We start from the raw sequence: 20,723 nt of genomic DNA, 5'->3' as shown, positions 1-20,723 counted from the left end.
CCGGTGTAAAGCCGCTGTCCCCACAGAAGCCTGGTTAGCACCGTGTGGGACAGGATGCTGTCCTCGGCACAGCTGAGCAGGGGGCTGCGGCTGATGGGGAATCCTCTTTCCTCCGCCTCGCCTGTTCCCCCATAGCAGCTGTGTGCCGGTCAGTCTGGGCGTGACAAATGCATCTCTGTGCAGCTGCCCTCCTGTATGTCCCTTTCCATAACCCGTCCCCGGTGCAGCAGGGCCTGGAACCTGGGTCATCTTCTGTGAGTGCAGGTGGCTGAAGCCATCGAGGTTGGACATAACCCCCAGAGTCACTTGCAGCCCGTTCTTCTAGCTCATAACGCAGGCTGTTGGAGGGGCTGCTGCCTTGGTTTCAAGGTACATCCGGAGCCAGCTGAGTGCGGAAACTCTTGCTCTTTCCTAAATTTCACGCTCCAGAGTGTTCATTGTGCATATAATGTGTCAGGCTTGCAGACTGGTATGCTCTTAGTCTTCAGGAGACTGTATCTATTAGTTCATGAAGTTGGTGATGGGCTGCTCTGCCCAGACGTGCTGCCTCCAAGCTGTTTCTCCCTCCGCCCCCTCCCCAGACTCCTTTAGCAGGGTGCAGACGTGCACGGAGCACCAGCCGCCTCTGCCTGGCCCGTGCCGCCAGGCTGGCACTGTCGGTGCCTGCTGTCGTGTTTTGGAGCGGGGAGCATGTACGGCAGAGTGCCATCTTTGTGTGCCTGGCTGGTGACGCTGGATTTCATCATTCCTCCTGCTCGCTGCCTTGACACGCAGACGCGCAGTAGCTGACAGGACTTGCCCAGAGATCCTCCTGTGGAAACATGCACGAGAGATCTTTGCAGAGACAATAGCTCTGTTCTGGAAAGTTGCACTGGCCCTTTTTAGCCAAGTCTGAGTTTGCTTCCTTAGAGAAACTGCACTTGTTTAACGCTGCCTTTAATGAGGATATTGGTAAATAAGCAGTCAGGTAAGTGGGATTCCTCCTAACTCTTCTAAATACCTTCTTATCTGGAGCAGAGAATTGCACGGCAGATACCTGAGCTTTCTGCTTGCTGGGCTCAGTGGTGTTAATATGCCGGCAGTGATTAATTACCAGAGCCCAGTGATGTGATTGTGTGCTTGAGCAATTGGATTAGACGCAGCTGGATGGAGACTTCACTTTCACTGGTTCTTGCTGAGGCAGTGGTGTAATCGGCCACGGAGGAAGAGTGATTTCGAGGGCAGCTACACTCCTGCTGCCAGAACTCTTCCCCTGGCCCCATGCTCCTGATTCTGCAGGGAGAAGGAAAGGTCTCTGGGAAGATGCATGTCTGGGAGTAGCTACTTTTGTCCTGCTCTCAGTCCGGTCTTTCAGTCCCATCGTCTCTCAGCACTATTCTGCGTTCTTGAATAATGAAGGTAGAGCATGTCCTTAGTGGGCCCTATTAGCTGCCTGGAGAAGGAGCAAGCTCCAGCCTTGTCTTGACAAGTCAGCATCATATCAAGTGCAGCATCATACCAACAGAACTTCACCAAGCAGGCACAGTTCCGTGTCTCGAGTTGGGGGTTTGGTGCTGGCATCAACATTGGCATGTGCACCGAGCGCTGGGACTGGAGCAGATGTTGATACCGACTTTGATGTTTAATCCAATGCTCTGGAGGCTCAAAGTTGAGACCAAAAGAGCTTTCACAGAAGCAGGAGGATAAAGAGAAAGTCAGGTCTTTCAGAAGATCAGATGGAACATAACATCCTGAAATTCAGGACTAACCTGAACCTTTGTGTGTGTTCTGTGAAACTAGGCAGTACAGATCCTGCTGGAAGGAGCACTGTGCCACGGAGGAGCTGGGCTGGTCCAGCCTTCCGTCCTAACCTGAAAGTGCTGTGTAAGTCGGTTGGCCCTATGGCTGATGCTTTCCAGAGATCAGCAGACAATCATGCAGAATGCCATGTGCATTTGAGTTTTGGCCCCATTTTTAAGTTTGTGTTAAACGTTTTGATTTTTGCTCCCAGGGAGCTGCAGTTCCAGCCACTCGGTGACGGTGGGTGATGATCCTGAACACTGACTTCTTCCGCATATGACTGGGATGATGTCTGGGTTTTGCCCATGGTGGTACATGTGAAATGGTTCGGGCTCTTGAACTAGAAAGAGGCACCACGCAGGTCCCCAGGGCTTGTTCCAGCCTTGCTGCAGGTGCCATTCATTCCGTTCTGCAGCTGCATTGAGGCTTGCGGTGCTGGCAGCCGGTGGGTTTGCTCAGCAGGACCACTGGTTTTTAGGCAGAGGGTCTCCTGTCACAAAAAGCATTCTGCCTTGAAGTGACAGTCCACTCAGCACTGCAGGGCAATGCCTTGTTCCAGCTGTCGGCAGAGCGGTGCCACCCTGCCTTTCCTCCTTCACACACGGGGTGAGAGGCTGGCCCTGTTTCAGCTTCTGTCAATTGTTTGGTGAGGTGGAGCTGTTCTAAGAGATATTTTGGCAGCGCAAGTTTGTTCTCAGCTCTTTTGGGTTTTTTTCCTTTTGTTATCAGCTACTGAACTCCTATACCTCCTGCGTGCTCTGCTTCCATATGCAAAGACTGTTCTGTAGTTCCTCTAAAATGAAATTATGAATTTGTGCCACCTGCGAGATCTTTGCGGCCAGCGCATGAGTTGCTTTGAGTGGCTCATATCAGATGGGCAGTGTTGGTTGCGTGCTCCAAGAATTGTTTCTGAAATGGGTGATGACTTCATCTTCCTCTCCTGCTCACCACAGATATCAAGAACCAGCTCCCTTCTGCCCAGCTCTCCTCTCCATCCAACAAAAACACCCCAGGCCAGATCACGTCATTTGGCTGAGCAACACAGAGCTGCACCGCGCTTGTACACGAGCTCCACTGCGGCTGTGACATCCCGAGGACGTGGTGCTGACCCTTTCCAGGGGTCTTTGCAGCTTTGTGCGGTTGTACGCTGGGTGTCTGTCTGGGGCGTTTCTCCCCTGCTCAGGTGGGGAAGCTCAGCACAGCTGTGAGAGGCAGCCACGCTTCCCTGCGTGATAGCATCTCGGCCCTGCAGCCGCCACGGGGCTGCCAGGTTCTGCTGCTGCTGCATTCCTCTCCCAGCGAGTCTCTGATCCTGCCCGTACTTGCTGTGCAGGTTGTTCTCTAGTCTCCAATGAGCAGGCTGCGGGAGATGTAGCTCATGGGACAAGGCATCGTCACTGCGGTGTTCATGCCGCGGGCTCCACGGAGGCTGAAGATCGTTCCTTTTCCTGCTTATTTAAGGCACCACAGGGATGAGGGTCCCTCACTTTCCTGCCATGGTGACAAGTGGCCTCCTCAGGACCTCCTGCAGGTGTCTGCTCCATCTCTGTAGCCTGTTCACAGCCCGTTGGACATTCTCCACTGGATGTCTGCTGTGGTAGTCATCTCCTCGCTGAGGTGACCCTGGGTTCATCCACAGTCAGTTGGCATGTGTTAGGCACATCCTCTGAGCACACAGGGAGCTGGTAGGAGAGATGTGCCCTGTAGGAAGTGTGACTTGTCCCTACCCACCTAGGCACTTTGTCTGTGGTGATGATGAGAAGCAGCTCGGGCATCTTGCTCTGGGTGAAGACCACCATGTGCTCGGTTGCCTTTGGGAAGAGCCTGGCCTTGGCTTCCCTGTGGTTTCCTCTGAGGTGTTCCTGTCCTGGTCCGATCAGGCAGTCGGAAGGACAAGAGCAGTGAGGGAACAGGCTTTCCTCTGCTGCTGGCATCTCTCACCAACCATCCTCCCATCTCTCTTGTGGTTTCCAGCAATGTTATTCTGCCTCTGCCGTCTCTTTTGTCTTTCACTTGAGACAGGTTTTCTACAGTTGACAGCGGTCAGATCAGATATCTGCCTTGTGGATGCTGTGGCCAGAGGTTATTGCATTCAGATCAAAATTTCTGCTACCCACAACCCTCATCGCTAGCTGTGACTGTGCTTGCTGGGTCCCTTATCTTGGGATGGGAGGTGTCGGCCCCTCTGCATGAATGGTTTGTTATAAAAAGGCCCATCAAGGGGTGAGGGTGTGCTGCTCCTTGCACACTACCCCTCAGCTTCTCTAGAGTGCAGGTTTGCGGGTGAGCAACCAAATCTTGTCTCTCTGATTATTCCTAGAGCCTGCTGTGGTGACCTTGGCATGTATGGACAGGCCCTCTGCCTGCTTCTGCAAGCCCGTGGTGGGCCATACGCCCTTCCCTGGCCACAGCACAGCTGGACAGCTGGTCCTGCTGCCCCAGTCTGCCTGCTTCTGCAAGCCCGTGGTGGGCAATACACCCTTGCCTGGCCACAGCACAGCCGGACAGCTGGTCCTGCTGCCCCAAGAGCTCTGCGACGGCAAGACGTGGTGGGATTTCCCTTCCCACCTGGTCTGGCTCCTGGGTCTCTTGGGATGGCCTGGTGTGCATCCTCTGCACGCTGAGGTGCCAAGGTGGGCAGTGTGGCTTACCCTGGGGCCCCAAAGGGCTCTGTCTTCCTCCATGAACCCTCTTGCTGGACAGCGGGTAGCAGCATGGGACACGGTGTGTGCATATCTTACTCCAGTCTGATTTTGGGGTGCATATTGCTGGCCCCAAAATGAAGTCTAAACATGCCGGCTAATGCCAAAATCTGGGACTGAGAGGGGGCTCATGGATCAGAAGAGCAGGAGTTATCTGTTGTGCATCAAGCTGTGGAGATGGCAGCTTTGGAGTCCCAGAGATTTACTGGGGTCTTCATATGGGGTAACTGGCATTTGAAACCACTGATGTCTCAGCCTGACTTCGGCTTACATCAAAAGGTCACCTATTAGAGCTGTGCTCTCTCTGTTTCAGCTGTATCCACCCAGGTGCCATCTCCCTCCTTGTGGGTATTTCAAGATGCTGTGGCTCCAGAGCAGCAAAAACATGGTTGTGTTCATGGAAAAGCAGGAGGATCTTGTTTCTCTGGAGATGCTGTATGTCAGAAAAGGAGCTCTTGCTCTCTTTAGTGGTAGTGGTAACTCCTACAGTTAAATCAAAAAACTGCAGTGAAGACGGTAGCGTGGCAGGTAGCCCCCTGTCCACTACAAGGAGGTCTGTCTGGCTGGCTGGCTTGGATATTGTAATTAACGTGCTGATCTGGTTCCCTTTGTTTGTCCAGGTTCCCAGCACTCCTAGGATGAGGCTGCTGTGACAGACTGGCGGATCCCCTGCCCACGCTGTGGTGCCTGCCCATTCCCTGTGGTCCCCTTTGCAGCTGGAGCACCGTCACCGAGGCCGCCGGGAAGAATGACTGTTGGATGCCCCCTGCAGCCCCCTTTCCTGGGGAGGACTTGGCTCCCTGTGCTGCTGCTGGCGGCCTCTGCTCACTGCCACTGGCCCAGCGAGCCGGCAGAAGTGGTTCGGGACTGGGAGAACCAGCTGGAGGCTTCCATGCACTCTGTGCTCTCGGACCTCCGGGAGACTGTGCCGGCCGTGGTGGGCATACCAGACAGCTCTGCTGTGGTGGGACGCTTCTTCAGGGTCTCCATCCCCACGGATTTAATTGCTTCCAATGGAGAAATTGTCCAGGTGAGAAATGCCATTCCCTAAGGCTCGTTTTCAGTTCTGTTCTTGCAGGAGTAGAGCTGCTCACCCCTCTCATCAGCTGGGTCATGAGGGTTGCTGTGTAGCAGCTTTAAGTTTTTGTAAGACTATGGGAGAACGATTTCAAAAGAAAAAATTAAAAAAAAAAATCCTCACTTCAGTGCAAAGTTCCTTTCTTCTATAATAATGAAGAGAGGACACTACTGATCAGGTTCATTGGCTATATTTAAACTGTGAAATACTTTGCCCCTGGAATGATGGGCACATTTGTAAGGAGACATACGTTGCCTCTGGATCTGAGGCACCACCGATTCCCTGGGACGGCTGCTCTGAGGCTCGGGGAGTTTGCTTGGCTGTGGTAACCAAACATTGCTGGAGGAATGGAGCTTGTTCTGCCAGCGAGGCTCCGGGCTGCCTTTGACACGGTCTTTCCTGACCTTGTCCTTAAGCCCTCTTGGGAAAGATGGGAAGCTTGCTCTTTATCCGATTTACCCTCGTGCCACTGGCACTGCAGACACCTGAAATCTGAGTTTTGGAATTGGTCCTGAGGGCAGGGAAGTGTTAGAATAACCCAGAGGAGGGTAGGCACACTGCCGAATGCTTGCTGTGTTCATCTTTCGTCCTTTCCTGGGAGGGTGCGGAGAAACTGTCTTCTCAGCATCTACTTGGAGTGGAGTCCAGAAAATTCTGTTCTTAAAAAACAGAATGACATTCTAATCTTGGGAAATTTTTTTCAAAGAGCAAAATTGAAAAATAGTTTTAAAAATCCATTTTTAGAAAACATTACAAGTAGACAACCTTCTGGTGTGTCTCAGAAGATCTGAGGGAGATGGAGAGCAAGTCGGGAGAAAGTCGGACATCTCAGCTTCTCCTTGAAGGCAGGTTTGTTTCAGCTCTGTGTGCTCTCACACAGCTATCTCCACCCAGCTATGCGATCTCGCTGGCTCCAGCGAGGGTGCCGGGACCACGATGTGCCAGTGGTAGGCAGAAAATCTGAAGAATGCATCTGTTATCGACAGACGGTCAGATGGGGAGGAGGAAAGCGGTGGGTAAGCCCCCGGCTAGAGGAGTTGGAGAAAGGAACGGGCTGGTTCAAAAGCCAAAGCTGTGACATTTAATTGATTGTGGCTGAGGAGACTGGCTTGGGTGGGAGGCAGTGGTGCCTGCCCGGCACCTGTATGGCTGTAAGAGTCCAGGCAGATGCGGTGAGCCCAAGATCTTGTGTTAGGAAATTATAACTTTGGTTTGGGATTTTGCATTGGAGTGGCTTGTTCTGGTGTTGTCTAAGAGCTGCTCTGATGGGAAGAATAATTTTCAGTGTTTGTATAATACCACAGCTTCCTCTGTCTCCTTTTCCGGGCACAAATGTCATCTGTGATAGCTCCAGAAGCTGCAGGAAAACCCCGATAGATTATTTCCCCCCACACCTGATAGCTTTGAACAAGATCTCTGCCACTTTGGTGCCGGGGCGTGTTTGTTAGCACCAGTCGATGCCTGAAGAGCTGCACATGGACTGAGCTGGAGCAGGACCCAACAGTTGCTGGTTGGGTGCAGTTCAGCAAACCCTGGGAGCGATTTTCATGCTTGCCCAAGTGCATGTTGCATCTGTTCACCTTGAAATTGATTTTAAAACCGAGGGAGGCTCTAGGGCACTGTCACAGCCTTGCTTAGCTGGGGTATCTGGAGGGTCTCCCCATTGCAGAGAATGCATGTTGGCTGCTGAGCACAGCTGACCTTCGGTACGGGGATTTGTTCCTGGCTAGTAAGAACTGCATAGGCAGTTTTGGAGTGCTGGGCTGCATTTTTGTTTTAGCAGAAATTTTCAGGGCAAGTTGTTCTGGTGTTTTTCTCAGGCTGCCTTGCATTTCTCAGCCAGAGCAGTAAAAGCCTAATACTTTGGGTCTTGCTGTCCGGTGGACTTAAGCCCTAATCAGAAAGAATAAGGGCTGTGCCCTTTGAGATGAAGCAGTGGGTCAGAGTTTACAATGAGATGTGGTTGCCTATACTCAGTCCTCTTAAATTTTGAAGAAATTGGCTATATTTAAGAAAAAAAAACCTGATAGTTGGTGTCCCCAAATTCCCAGGAGCTTCCCCATCTGGAGCCTGTAGAAGGTGTGATTGGTTAATTTCTAGATAATTCCCACTCATTATTTCTAGGCTCGGTTTGTATTGTGGGGACAGCCTTGAAGCTGTTTCTCAGAGCCTCTCCTTGCTTGTTAGCAGATTCCAGCCAGCTGTAGACAAAATACTTTTCTCTGCAAACTTGGTTGTGGGATGGAAACAACGCCAGGCATCTGCAGCGTGGCGGAGGAGTGCCTCGCAGGCACGCACTCCTGCACAGATACGCGGGCTCTGTGCGCTATCAGGTATGTGCTGCTGGGAGCAGTCGCCAACTCCCCTGCCACCCCCAAGCTGCTTCGGAAAAGGTGAGATTTTGTGGCTAAGTACAAAAGCAAATTTATTTTAATGCACTCAAGATCCAAAGGTGGACACACAAAAAAGGAGGGAAAAAAAAAAAGCCTATTTTGTGCCTTAATTTGAGTCTTGTTTCCATGGTGCTCTGAGCCAGCTGCCAGCAAGGCTTTGTGGCTGTTGTAACTCATGGTGGCACTTATGAACACCCTTCCCCTGTGCCTGGTCCTGCTGAGCAGGTGCCTTGGTCAGGCATTGAGGTGTCTTCTGAAGGGTGGCCGCAGCCTGCAGCTATTCCAGCTGTTGAATTTGGTGGCAGTTCAATCCAGATGCTGTCTTCCAGCTTCCTCGCTACAGCAAGGCTTCTCAGTGCGAGATTGCTCTCCTGGTGTCTAAAGGTGTCTGGGCAATCAAAACTCTTTGCTGTGCCTTCCCAGAAGGGTTAACAGCTTGCAGCCCTTCCTGCCGCATTGGACACCAAAACCTTGGCATTGTTGCAAGAGTCGGGTTAAACCACCCGATGCCCCCTGTGTCGTTCAGCCCCCGTGCCTGCAGACAGGTAGTGTGAAGGTGGGCAGGTTCCCCCGAGCTCCCGCAGATGCTGGCAGGAGCAGGATATCCATGGGCGCTGGTCCCCTCACCATGATCTGTCATCCTTGCCGGACTCTCTCCTTTACCCCGTTCCCACCACAGATGGCGTGGGGCCTGACCCGTCACCTCTCAGCTGTGTCCTGGTGAAGGCATTGCGCTTGGGCCAAAGACCAGGTGGTTTTCCTGCCCCTGCCGCTTCCGTTTGAGGCTGCTCCAGACTTTGGCTGCTCTGATGAAAAATGCAGCTTCTAGCCTAAATTTAGAGAAGGCTAGAAATACTTATATATGCTGCCCTTTAGCTTAGATCAATTCTACCTTCATCATATTTACTTCCTTTATGTATTTATAAGTGACAGGCATAATTCCCAGTCTTGATTTTATTAGGTTAAGCAAGCCAGCCTCTTTAGCCTTTTTCATAAAATCAGCTTTGTTTTCCTCTCCTCATCTTTGCAGCTGTCTCCTGCACCTCTTCCAGCTCAAGTTTATTTTTCTTCAGTTTGCATGACCACAGCTATACAAAGTACTCCAGATGAAATTTTACCAGAACCTCATATAAAGGCATCAAAACTTCCTTTTCTCTTCTATAAATAACCTTGTTTGATATATCCTACAATTGTTTGCTTTTCCACCTCTGCCTTACTTTGGCTCAGATGTCTTGCCATCAGCTGAAATATCCAGGTCTGTAGGTTTTTTTTCCTGCTTCCAGTTGTTGAGGTCCCAGAAGAGGACATCAGGTGGTTGATGTTGCAGTGCTGACCTTGGTCTCCATGAGGTCTGCTAGTCCCATCGCTGAAGTTGTCCCATTTTGCTTGTGTGGAAACCCAAGCCTCCTGTTGCTGTCTAGGTGCCGACACAAGGTGAGGACAGTGGCACTAACACCAACAGCGTTTGGGACAGTGGCTGTTGCAGAAAGCATGGCTCTCCGCTCATCCCACCAGTGACGGTACCCTGCCCAGACTGGGAAAGCTGGCACTGGCCTTGGCCCGGGGAGGAAAAGCTGCACAGAGGAGGGCATTGCGGTGTGATTCCCTCCAGCCTGCGTGCAGGACTTCATCTGACTCGGCGCGGAAGCTGCTGTAGAAAGCTTCTGGTGTCTCCAAGCCTGCGAGAAGGGTTTTCTGCCGCCGAGCTGTTGGCTAGAGGCTGCAATGGTGTTTCTCTGGGCTGGGTGCAGGGAACAGGAGACATCCTGGTCTGCAAACGCCTCTCCAGAAACGCCTGGCATTGCCCATGGGGCTGGGTGTTAGATACAGTCTAAGTGGCGTGGCTGTGGCAGCACCTGCTGCTTTCCCTTGGGATGCAGGGATAAATCCTGTGCCCTCTGTTAATACGAGCGTAGCTACAAGGTGTTTGAGCACAGTCCAATATCTAAATGCATATGCCCGTACAAAGACCTGCAGTTTAATGGCTTCTGTGTAAAGGTGGGTCTATAAAGTGGGCTGGAAGGCTGTGTCTTGGCTCCTGATTATTTTTGGTTTTGAAGTGCACAGGGTCACTCAGGCTTTGTTGGGAAGACAGATAAAACACGTAGCCTGGGCCCCAAGAAGCTGTCGCTGGATGCAAACAGCTGGTGGCAAAGTGATGAGAACAACAGAATTAATTCACGGAGCTGCTTTAGGCGGTGCAGCCATGCAGTGGGTTTGCAGGGTTATCAGAGCACTGGATATTAATCTGGGGAAAAAGGAGTCTTGATTTTCCAAGCTTTTTCCATGGCTGTTCTATTTGCTGTCTGTTGAAGTGGCTTTTTTTGAACAGCTTTACTCGTCAGTCTTCAGGGACCTTGTTTTATAAGCAGGATTGGTGGAGATTGTGTTGCAGGAGTCCTGACATCACGTACCTGCTGCCCGGGCTGTGCTGATGCCCCAGCCCCGCTCCGACCCCCAAGCAAAGGGCTGGATGTCAGCAACCAGCCTGCAGTGCCAGGATACTCTCAGTTTCAGGGAAGGAAAATACAAAATACTAGTTTTTGTTTTGGTTTGGTTTGGTCTTTTTTTTCCCCTCTTGCGATGATGCTTATTTCAAAGAGTTTTAACTGAATGTGAATTTTATTAAAGTGGTATTTCTCAAAGGAGGGAGACAAGCAAAGAGCACTCCTGAGGGGCTGTGTCATGGAGCTAGGTATCTTAAAAGACTCTCTGTGTCGAAGGTTTTGAGCTTCAGCCCATCCGTGGGGTCCCCAGTTTTCCTGGACTTTGACTAACCAGAAGGTGTAGCAACAGCAGCTATTTACTGGGAGCGCACGGGGATAAATGGCAGGGTCTGGAACAGGTCCAGGCAAAGGACTTTTTGGGCAGGGCTTTGCTTAGCTGCCATGCTGCGATCTTGGCGATAAGATGAACTGATAAGATTTCTGCTGAGGGGGGTGAGGGGGCTGCTTATCTTTTTCCTGCAGTGAGACCGAGTCGGGGAATTTGGTGTTTTCAGTGCGTGCCTAGTAACAAGCTCTGAATTTGGAGGAGTGGAAAATGTGACTCAATCTAATTATAAACTAGCTTTTCAGACGGGCTGGGAAGTTCCTTGTTTTGTCCTGCTCTTAGGGGTTGTTGCCTTGAGCATCCGGGGGGACTGAGGAATCTCAAATCAGAATGCGATGGTGAGGAGAACCCTGCGAAGGAGTCGACCCGAGGCTGCGGGATCCGGCTCGCCTTCCCTTGCTGTGCTCTTGAATGCCAGCTTGCCAGCAATCTGCTGATGGCAGGAATAAATTGCCGGGGCTGGTTAGCTGTGCGGCGGCAGCACTAAACCCCCAGCACTTGGCATCCCTGCTGTGTGGTATTTTTGCTTCCCTTTGGCCTTTCGCTTATAAAGAGTCATGCTGAAAGAAGAGCCCAAGTGAACTTTTTTTTTAAACTGTTTGAGGCTTTTCCTGCCCCGTGCTCACCGCCCGAACAAGGGAGAAAGCGGGGTGTGGGCAGCCCGTGCTGACCCCAGCCCCAGCGCGGGCGGGCTGTGCCTTCCTGCTCCAACAATAAGGCTAAACAAATCCTTCCAAGCTGCTTGCATGGAGCGATGAAAGGAGGATTTCTTGGGACACTCAATGTTTTGTAGTGACCTCCCAGTGAAACAGCTGTTGTGTTCCCTTGCCCAGGCAGAGTGGGACGCTGAATAGTGCCCTTATAGCAAACACAGAGGCGCATCTGGAAAAGAAGCCGTCATGGTAGGAGTATGCGGGGATGGCATGAGCTGGGCGTAGCTGCTCAGCTTGCACTGCGGCGAAGCCATTTTACTGATCGCAAAGAAGTTGGTGAGACGAAGCCCGGCTCTGCGGGCAGGCTGTGTCTGCACGGCGCAGCCCCACGCTTGCATCCGCAAAGGAGGGGGGTTGCTTTCTGTGCATGAGGCTTTGCTTGCCCGCTCAATGGCTGGAAAGTGCAGATTAGCAGCAGAGACGTAAACTTCTCATTCAAGTTTTCACGAGCACGTATAAGTAGAGCAGCTGTTTCAAGCAGCTTGGCCACCTGGTCCTTCAGGGACTGAAGTCTGAACTCAAAGTCGAGGGGCAGGACCTGCGATACAGCCTCTGCAGCCTTGTCCTCCCTTAGCTCAGCTTTCTCGGCTGAAAGGTTTGATTTTTTCGAAGGCAACAGCTTCAGTGCACAGAGACGTGCAAGAAGAGCTTTGCAGGGCTTTCTCTGGGACCAGCTGAAGTGCAGAGTTGGTTTAACCGCCCTGACCTACCCCGTGCGCAAAGGCAGCACCAATTACCGGCTGTTCCCATAGAGCTTTCCATCTCTGGACAGAGGCAGCGGGCTCCTGCTGGTAATGAAGACTCAGGTCACTGAGGCTGACGTCGTACTTCTGAGAGCCAGTGAAGTCTCTGGGCTGTTTTTAGACTTTCAGAGGCAGATGCATCTGCGTGAGATGTCCTGGAGCAGCTTGGTTTTGTCCATGAGCTCCCGTGCCTTTTTCCGAGGTGTTCGGCGGCTCAGAAGAGCACCCTCTGCTGAGGACACCCCAAAGCTCTGGCGGGTGTCACAGTCCCCTCTGCAGGGAGGCACATGTGCTGTGATTCCTCCCTGCTTGCGCTTCTAGGCAAGACCTGTCTGCTGTCCTGGTTGGCGGTTCTGATGTCTTTGAGGAAAGGAGGGGGGATGTAAGATCTGGAGGCTCCTTCTTCTGTCGTCACCCAGCTGCACATGGGCCAGCCTCCCCACCAGGGCTGTTCCCTGGGGCCACAGGCTCACTGCTGTTGTGGTCTGAGGATGGTCCAGCTCCTGTCTTGAGCCATTGTGTCCCCTGGCCCCACGCAGCAGCCTCTGTGGCTGCAGGACCTGCCTGGGCAGCGGTACCCAGACAGCCTGGCCCCACGCACGCCCCGCGCCTGCAGTCAGTCGCTGGCTCCATCTGTGTGTTGGTGAAGGAGAAAAGGAACATGCTTGCTGGACCAACGGGCAGTGCCTGGGGAACCCATGTCTCTACCACCACCTGTTTGGCCCCTGTGGAACAAGGCAGCCCAAAATTACCTGATTTGGGGCCGAGACCGCCTGTTGCTTCTGCTGACAAAACTGCCCAGGCTGGTGCATTAGCAGAGGGTTGAGATGAAGCTTGGGCTTAGGCAAACAGCTTAGGTTTGCCTCTTTCTCTACAGCTATATTTGCATTTGAATTGTCTCTCCCTTTCCATTTTCTTTCCCCTGCCCGCTGGTTAATTGCTTGCAGAAGCCTGGGCGCTGCTGCAGCCTTGGTTTAACACCTTTAACAGTGGTCAGGTCAGTTGGCTTGTGCACAGTTCAGCTTGCCTTCTGTTGGGATGCGGAGAGGGCTCACCGCGGTGTTTTTTGTTGTTAGCCGTGTGTGTTAGGGCAACCCAGAAGGGCCATCTGCTGTACAGCACTTTGTCATCAGCAGTTGTACTCCAAACGAAATCCCTGGCGCGGGGTCAGTCTCTCAGCAACGGCTGGACACAGGGAGGAGAAGGGGGCAGTGGGAGATGTGGCAGAGCTGCAGGGGGATCCTTGCTCGCCCTGTGCCCAGAAGCAGTTGGGGGATTTTTTTAGGGCTGATGGGAAGGAGTCCCTGGCTGCTGCGGCTGCTGATAGGGAGGTCTGGCAGCACGGCTGGGGGGATCCCATGGGATAACCTCCAGGGCCGGGAGGATTCCATAGCTGTGTGCCAAAGGGAAACCTATGGCAGGATCCTATGGTACCTGTCTCCTGGCGAAGGACTTGCTGCCTCCTTTTTGGAGGATTCTTCGGGAGGAGGACTAAATACCTGGAGGATTAGAGGGCACTCTTGCAGGCAGTTTTTTTCTTAGAGGTGCTTCTTGCAGCCAGGAATGCGGTTTTTGCCTGAATTCCCTCAGAGGCAGCACTTTTGCTCGCTGCTCGTTTGCTTATCTTTGTCTTGTTGGCTACAGGGCTTTAAGATCTAAATCTGAAAAAACAAATCAAACCAAGCTATCTTCTTTCATGAGCTGACTGCTCTTGGCTGGCCTAAAAATAACAGGCCATGTGTATCTGAAGGGACTCTGTGAACAAGGTCTTTAAAGCCAGCCAGACCGCTGTATGTATTTAAAATCACGAACATGGCTAATTTTTTAATGGCCTCCAGTAAGCTGCCGGGCTTGTGTAATCTTTACCCGATAAGCATTGCTTTACAATTTACAATTATCTCAAATAGTGGGAAAACAAAGGCAGCCTTTTTTTTCTTGAGCAACGGAAGAGTTATTTTGAAACCAGACCCTTGAGGGAAATGGCAGGGCTTAAGGCTGATATTTACTGCGCACATAGAAAACTGGAAAACTAGAGATCCCAAATCATTAACTCTGGGCTTAACAAATACCCTTTGAAGCAATATTTGAAGGAAACATTGCAGGAACAGAGTCCAGGGATCCCCGCTCCCGGTTTCATCCGCCACGAACACGGCAGCGACTGTGACCAGGACAGACCTGGTTAGCCTTCATTTAGGAACACATATTTTTATTCAGCCCCATAGCTGCTTTGATTATTTACTCTAATCTTGGGGGGCCCTGCCTTTGTCACACACGCACATGGGTGGATTTGGCAGCCAGGGCAGTACCCGTGTTTAAAGCGGAGCCGTGGCATCAAACGCTTGCAACTGGCTGCCTTCCCGAAGATTGCCCAGGGGAGGCATGGGCATCTTCGTGGGTTTCATAGCCATAATACACGTAAATCTGATTTTCTTAATCACCTCTTGCAGAACCCTGAGAAGCAGTCCACCTCTCCTGGCAGGTTGAGTACCGCTGGACTAACTCAGCTCTTTTTAAATCAAGTCTAAGTGGGTTTGTAAGTGTTTTGCAGCCGTCGCATCCCTGCTAGAACAAGTTGTCCCAGTAGGTGAGTGCCTGGCCTGCTTGTTTTTCAGGAGAGCCTGGGTTTCGCTGTGAATCTGTCTAGCTGCAGTCCCATTTTCTAGCATGGGTGCTTAGGAACATGAGCTCACGTGTAAACTGTAGGTTAAAAATGGTTTTCCGAGCAGCAATACTCAGCCTGGCCTGTGCCTCCCTCCCAGTCCTCTCTGCACCTGGCCTTGGCCACCTTTCCTGAGGGGGTTTGGCTGTCAAATGTAGGATCACACCTGATTGAAGAGAGAATCGCCTTGTGCCCTGAGATTGAAGGTGAGGCTTGCTGTTTGTCGTGGGCTGTGCCCAGGGAGGAGGGAGCGGCAGCAAACGCCGGCCCGCAGGACAGCTCTGCGTGGAGTGTGTGATCCTGCAATTAAGGGCTTTCGCAGAGGGCATGGGAGGGGAAGATTTGTTCCAAATATAGCCTGAAATTAAACATTCGGCGTGCATTTAACCACTCACTGTTAAAGTTTGTATTCTTCTTGCTTGTGTAAGCCTCAGTAACCCTGCAGCTTTGTCCTGGCTCCTTATGTTTCTGTTCTAGGTGCGCCCAGCCCTGCCCTTCCTCCTCCCCAGCGGGCAGGTTAGGGGCTAAGTTTGGCACAAGGGGACAAAGAGCAGCAGGCACCATCCCCCTCCCGCTCTGGGAAATGCTGGGTGGCACTGGGCACTGTCCTGGCATCTCGGGTTTTGGAGTGTGAGATGAAATGACACTTATTTTAAACAGGGAACACAAGTGCAGTCAGACCCGCTCCGGGCTGGGCAGGTGCAGACCCTGCTTTGTCCTCACCTGGCAGAGGACGTGCCCTGGAAGGACAATTTGTCCCTTTGTTCCCGCAGGAGCAGGCTGGGCTCCCTCTGCCCTGCTCAGGTGAGGGCTGCTTTCCCTTGGGCTGGCTGGGCTGAAAGCAGCTCCTGTTCTTGCTGTGGCCAGGGGCCTAGGGCAGGCTGCAGCCCTGCCAAAACCCCCTGCCTTCCGCCACCCACGGGTAAGCAGCACGGTCGTGGGGAAGGATGTTCAGTGCCGCAGCTGGGGTGGGATACAGCAAGGTGTAGGGCCTGGGGGGTGGCTTTTCAGGCAGGAATCAGAATTTCCTGCTCTGGGCTGTTGCTGCTGAGGAGTTAACTCCGGGCTGTGCTAACAGCTTTAAACTCTGCTCTATAAACTGTACCCAGCGTGTGTCTCATGATGTGCTCTCCAGCTTGTCCAGGCTGGCCGCAAGAGGGGCTGATCCTTTGCAGAGGAGAGGAATGAGGGTGTTGCCCCTGCGGTCACGGCCGAAACCCTCTGGCTCTTGCACAAAAGCTCATGCTCGTGCTGCTCTCGCCAAAAGACTCTCAGGTCCTGTGTTATCCTTGCAGAGCTGCACATCCAGATACTTCAAGGGTGCCGAAACCTGTAGGGAGGGGAAGTCCATGAGCCCCTGAACCCTGCCTGCAGCCGGAGGGGTGGGAGAGGCACCCCAGACCCCGCAGCACCGGGCATCACTTTTTGTCCGTTCCAGGGGCTTTCCCCAGCAGGACCTGTGGCCGGGCAGGTCGGGTGAGTCCAGCCCAGCTCTGCACCCGCTGCCGGCCGTGGGGACACTCCTGCCAGGCAGGTTTCCTTGCAAAGCTCCTCACCCAGCGTTTGGATAAGTTATGAAACACATAGGAGGTTTAGAGAATTGTATAGTAACCAAAGCACCCTTGCAGGAGGAGGGCTGGAGCACAGCTCTGCATTGCACTGCAGCAAACCCAGAGCCTTGACCAGGCTGCTCAGTGTGTCTTTGTGGGGCCCAAAAAATCCGGTTTCTTCTGGGCATGGGGTGAGATATGCTCTGGAAAGCACCCGAAACCCTCTGCCTCTGGCTGCAGCGCTGCCAGACCCTGGGGTGGGAGAGGTGCCAGTGGATTCCCCAGGAGCCACTTTCCAAAAGCCTCCGAGCCCAGGGAGGTGGCAAAGCTCAAGTTACTTGCCCAGGGGTGTGTACAGCCCTGGGAAATGTCACAGCCCACAGAGCTGGCAGTGTCACCCCTTCCACGGCTGCGGTGCAGACAGACAGACGTCAGCTGCTGGGCATGGGGGTCTGGGGGCTCCTGTCCACCCTCGGCTATGGCCCTGGGTGGGAGGCAGGGGAGGGGAGCGCCTTGGCGGAGGGTCAGCCGTGCTGGTGACATTTTTTAGATGTCTGAAATCTTTGGGATCTTCTGCACAAGAACAAACAGGCCAGGGGATGCTTGGGGCTGGGCCTGGGCTGGCTGGGAGGGGGATCCCAGAGGAGGGTGGGCTCGGAAAGGCACAAATAGATAAACTGGGAAGCTGCTGCCGGCTTGCTCCTCCTCTGGAGAGCCTGGAAATGCCACTGCTGTGAGGGTTTCCCCTGCGGTTGGTCTGTGTGGCTTAAAGGGAAGGCTTGTGCTCCTGGACTGCACCTCGCTAATCTGCGCCACCTCTTGTGTACGGAACAAGCATTGCTGTCGACCTAAAAGGTAGCAAATAGCGCGCTGGAGTCCTGAGGTGCCTGTTGCTTCTAGTCTGTAGAAGCAAGTGATTCTATGAAAGTTAAATCCTTCATTTTAAGCTGAGTCCAAAGCCAGGCTGGCGCACCATCCTGCGTGATGCCCAGCAGCCGTGCGCCGTGTCCCTGCCTGCCCGTGCTGGCCATCGCAGCTGGGCTGACCAGATGTGGGGTTTGTTCCCGTCCTTAGCTCCCACCTTGCCGTTCCTCTGGCAGCACAGGAGGACGCTGTGTTTTAAGCGTCTGCGTAACTCTCGGGATTTGCTGCTTCTTGTTGAGAGCTGGTGTGCTCCAGCCAGGCAGGGGACTCTGAGCCGTGGTTCCCCCCCCCCTCGGGCCCTCCCGGAAGTTAACAGAGAAAATGCACGTTCTGCTGGGGGCAGCAGGACGAAGCTGGAAGTTAACAGAGAAAATGCACGTTCTGCTGGGGGCAGCAGGACGAAGCTGGAAGTTAACAGAGAAAATGCACGTTCTGCTGAGCTGCTGGAGCAGCGGGCTTGCAGGGTACGATCAGGTGAGGAAAGGAGTGAGACGGCAGGGATGGGAGAGGAGGAAGAGGGAGCAGGAGGAGGGCGCTTGTAGGATCAGCTCTGCTGTATCGCGTAACTTCACCTCAGCTTCATAGCTGTCCCCGTGACTTCAACTTTCCTTCTGCCCTCCGAGAACATGAACTACTTGTGCTTAGTATTTGCACAAGAGAGCTGGTGCCTCCAGCTGAGGGACCTTTGCAGGACTCGATGCCCTCCCGTGGCTCTTTCAGCCCTTTGGGACCCTTGCAGCCTGTGGATTCATCCTTGCCGCTGAGCAGAGGAGACATGGGCTGACCCGCTCTGGCCAGGGTGTTCCTTCCCCACTTGTTACGCTTCAGATTTTTTTCTTTAATCCTTTAGCAGCAATAATGCTTAATTTAGAAACTGTCCTAATGCTGTACTTCTAAAAGCACCTTTTTCTCTCTCTTCTTTGTCAGATCTCCGAAGCTGGGAAGGACTCCTTGCCTTCTTGGTTACACTGGAATGCGGAGAGCAGCTCCCTGGAAGGGCTGCCCCTCGACACGGACAAGGGCGTCCACTACATCTCGGTGACCACGCTGCAGCCCTTCCCCAACGGGAGCTACGTGCCACAGACCGCAAATGTCTTCTCCATTGAGGTCCACCAAGAAGACCACAATGAGCCTCAGTCGTTGCGAGCGGCTGTCCAAGACTCGGGTGACGCAGCACCGTTCGTGTGCGGCTCAGAAGAGCCCGTCACTATCCTGACTGTTATTTTGGATGCCGACTTAACAAAAATGACACCAAAGCAGAGGATTGAACTCTTAAACAGAATGAGAAGCTTCTCGGAGGTGGAACTTCATAACATGAAGTTGGTTCCTGTTGTAAATAACAGACTTTTTGACATGTCAGCCTTCATGGCTGGACCTGGAAATGCAAAGAAGGTGGTGGAAAATGGGGCCTTACTCTCATGGAAACTGGGATGTTCTCTGAGCCAAAACAGTGTCCCCAACATCAGCAAGGTGGAGGCTCCAGCCAAGGAAGGAACCATGTCTGCCCGCCTTGGCTACCCTGTTGTGGGCTGGCACATTGCTAACAAGAAACCTCACCTCCCAAAGAGGATGCGGCGGCAGATCAACGCCACCCCTACGCCTTTGACTGCCATCGGGCCACCCACGACTGCCGCACAGGAACCGCCAACCAGGATCGTCCCCACCCCAACGTCACCCGCCATCGCGCCTCCCACGGAGACAACGGCACCCCCCGTCCGCGAGCCCATACCGCTGCCAAGGAAGCCAACAGTCACCATCAGAACAAGGGGCCCCATCGTCCAGACGCCCACTCTGGGGCCGATCCAGCCAACCAGGGTAGCAGAAGGCACCGGCACAGCCACTGTGCCAATCCGCCCCACAATGCCTGGGTACGTAGAGCCCACGGCGGTGATCACACCACCCACAACTACCACCAAGAAACCGAGAGTCTCCACTCTGAAGCCAGCCACACCGTCCACAACGGATTCCTCCACAGCGACAACACGAAGGCCTACTCGAAGACCCAAAACGCCCCGTCCGACGAAGCCTCCCAGCACGACCAGATCCCCCATCTCCAAGCTGACGACGGCCTCCCCACCGACCCGTGTGCGCACCACAGCTAGCGGGCTCCCCCGGCCCTGGGAGCCCAACGAACCACCCAAGCTGACGAACCACATCGACAGGGTGGATGCGTGGGAGGGCACCTACTTTGAGGTTAAAATACCGTCAGATACCTTCTATGACAAGGAGGATACCACCACTGACAAGCTACAGCTGACCTTGAAGCTGAAGGAGCAGCAGATGCTAGAGGAGAACTCGTGGGTGCAGTTCAACAGCACCAGCCAGCTGATGTACGGCATGCCGGACCGCAGCCACATCGGCAAGCATGAGTACTTCATGTATGCCACTGACAAAGGTGGGCTTTTTGCCGTGGATGCTTTCGAAATCCACGTCCACAAACGCCCGCATGGGGACAAGTCTCCGGTGAAGTTCAAGGCCAGGCTGGAAGGGGACCACAATGCGGTGGTGAACAACATCAATAAGAAGATCATGCTGGTGAAGAAGCTGGCTCTGGCGTTTGGCGACAGGAACAGCAGCACCATCACGGTGCAGGACATCGCCAAAGGCTCCATCGTAGTGGAGTGGACAAACAACACGCTGCCCCTGGAGCCCTGTCCCCGGGAGCAGATCCGGACTTTGAGCAAAAAAATTGCAGATGACTCCGGTGGGCCAAGCCTGGCATTCTCCAACGTCCTGCAGCCCGAGTTCAAGCCTCTGAACGTGTCGGTGGTTGGCTCCGGCAGCTGCAGGCACATCCAGTTCATCCCCGTGACGAAGGATGGAAGGGTGATCTTGGAGGCGACGCCAACGGTGGCGGCAGGCAAAGACCCCGAGAAAAGCAGCGAGGATGACGTGTACCTGCACACTGTCATCCCTGCCGTGGTGGTGGCCGCCATCCTCCTCGTGGCTGGCATCATCGCCATGATCTGCTACCGCAAGAAGAGGAAAGGGAAGCTGACCATCGAAGACCAGGCCACCTTCATCAAGAAAGGCGTGCCCATCATCTTTGCCGACGAGCTGGACGACTCCAAGCCCCCGCCGTCCTCCAGCATGCCCCTCATCCTCCAGGAGGAGAAAGCCCCGCTACCCCCCCCAGAGTACCCCAACCAGAGCATGCCCGAGACCACGCCACTCAACCAGGACACCATCGGGGAGTACACGCCGCTGCGGGACGAGGACCCCAATGCCCCCCCCTACCAGCCTCCACCCCCCTTCCCCGCTCCCATGGAGGGGAAAGGCTCCCGCCCGAAGAACATGACCCCGTACAGGTCTCCACCGCCCTATGTGCCCCCTTAACAAACGGGAGGCTC

General features: G+C 53.6%; 1 protein-coding gene across 1 annotated transcript; it reads left to right on the top strand.

The window, feature by feature from the left end:
* The first annotated feature begins 5,203 nt into the window (after positions 1-5,203).
* DAG1 (dystroglycan 1 (dystrophin-associated glycoprotein 1)) lies at positions 5,204-20,709 on the top strand. Its single transcript, XM_010074292.1, has 2 exons — positions 5,204-5,511; positions 18,301-20,709. The coding sequence occupies exons 1-2, from the start codon at positions 5,230-5,232 to the stop codon at positions 20,707-20,709; spliced, it is 2,691 nt and encodes an 896-aa protein (XP_010072594.1). The 5' UTR covers positions 5,204-5,229.
* The last annotated feature ends 14 nt before the right edge of the window (positions 20,710-20,723 follow it).

This window comes from Pterocles gutturalis, unplaced genomic scaffold (genome assembly GCF_000699245.1).
Source record: "Pterocles gutturalis isolate BGI_N339 unplaced genomic scaffold, ASM69924v1 scaffold15112, whole genome shotgun sequence".
NCBI lineage: Eukaryota > Metazoa > Chordata > Aves > Pterocliformes > Pteroclidae > Pterocles > Pterocles gutturalis.
Note: the sequence above shows the minus strand (reverse complement) of the source record. Positions and strands in the feature narration are given on the sequence as shown.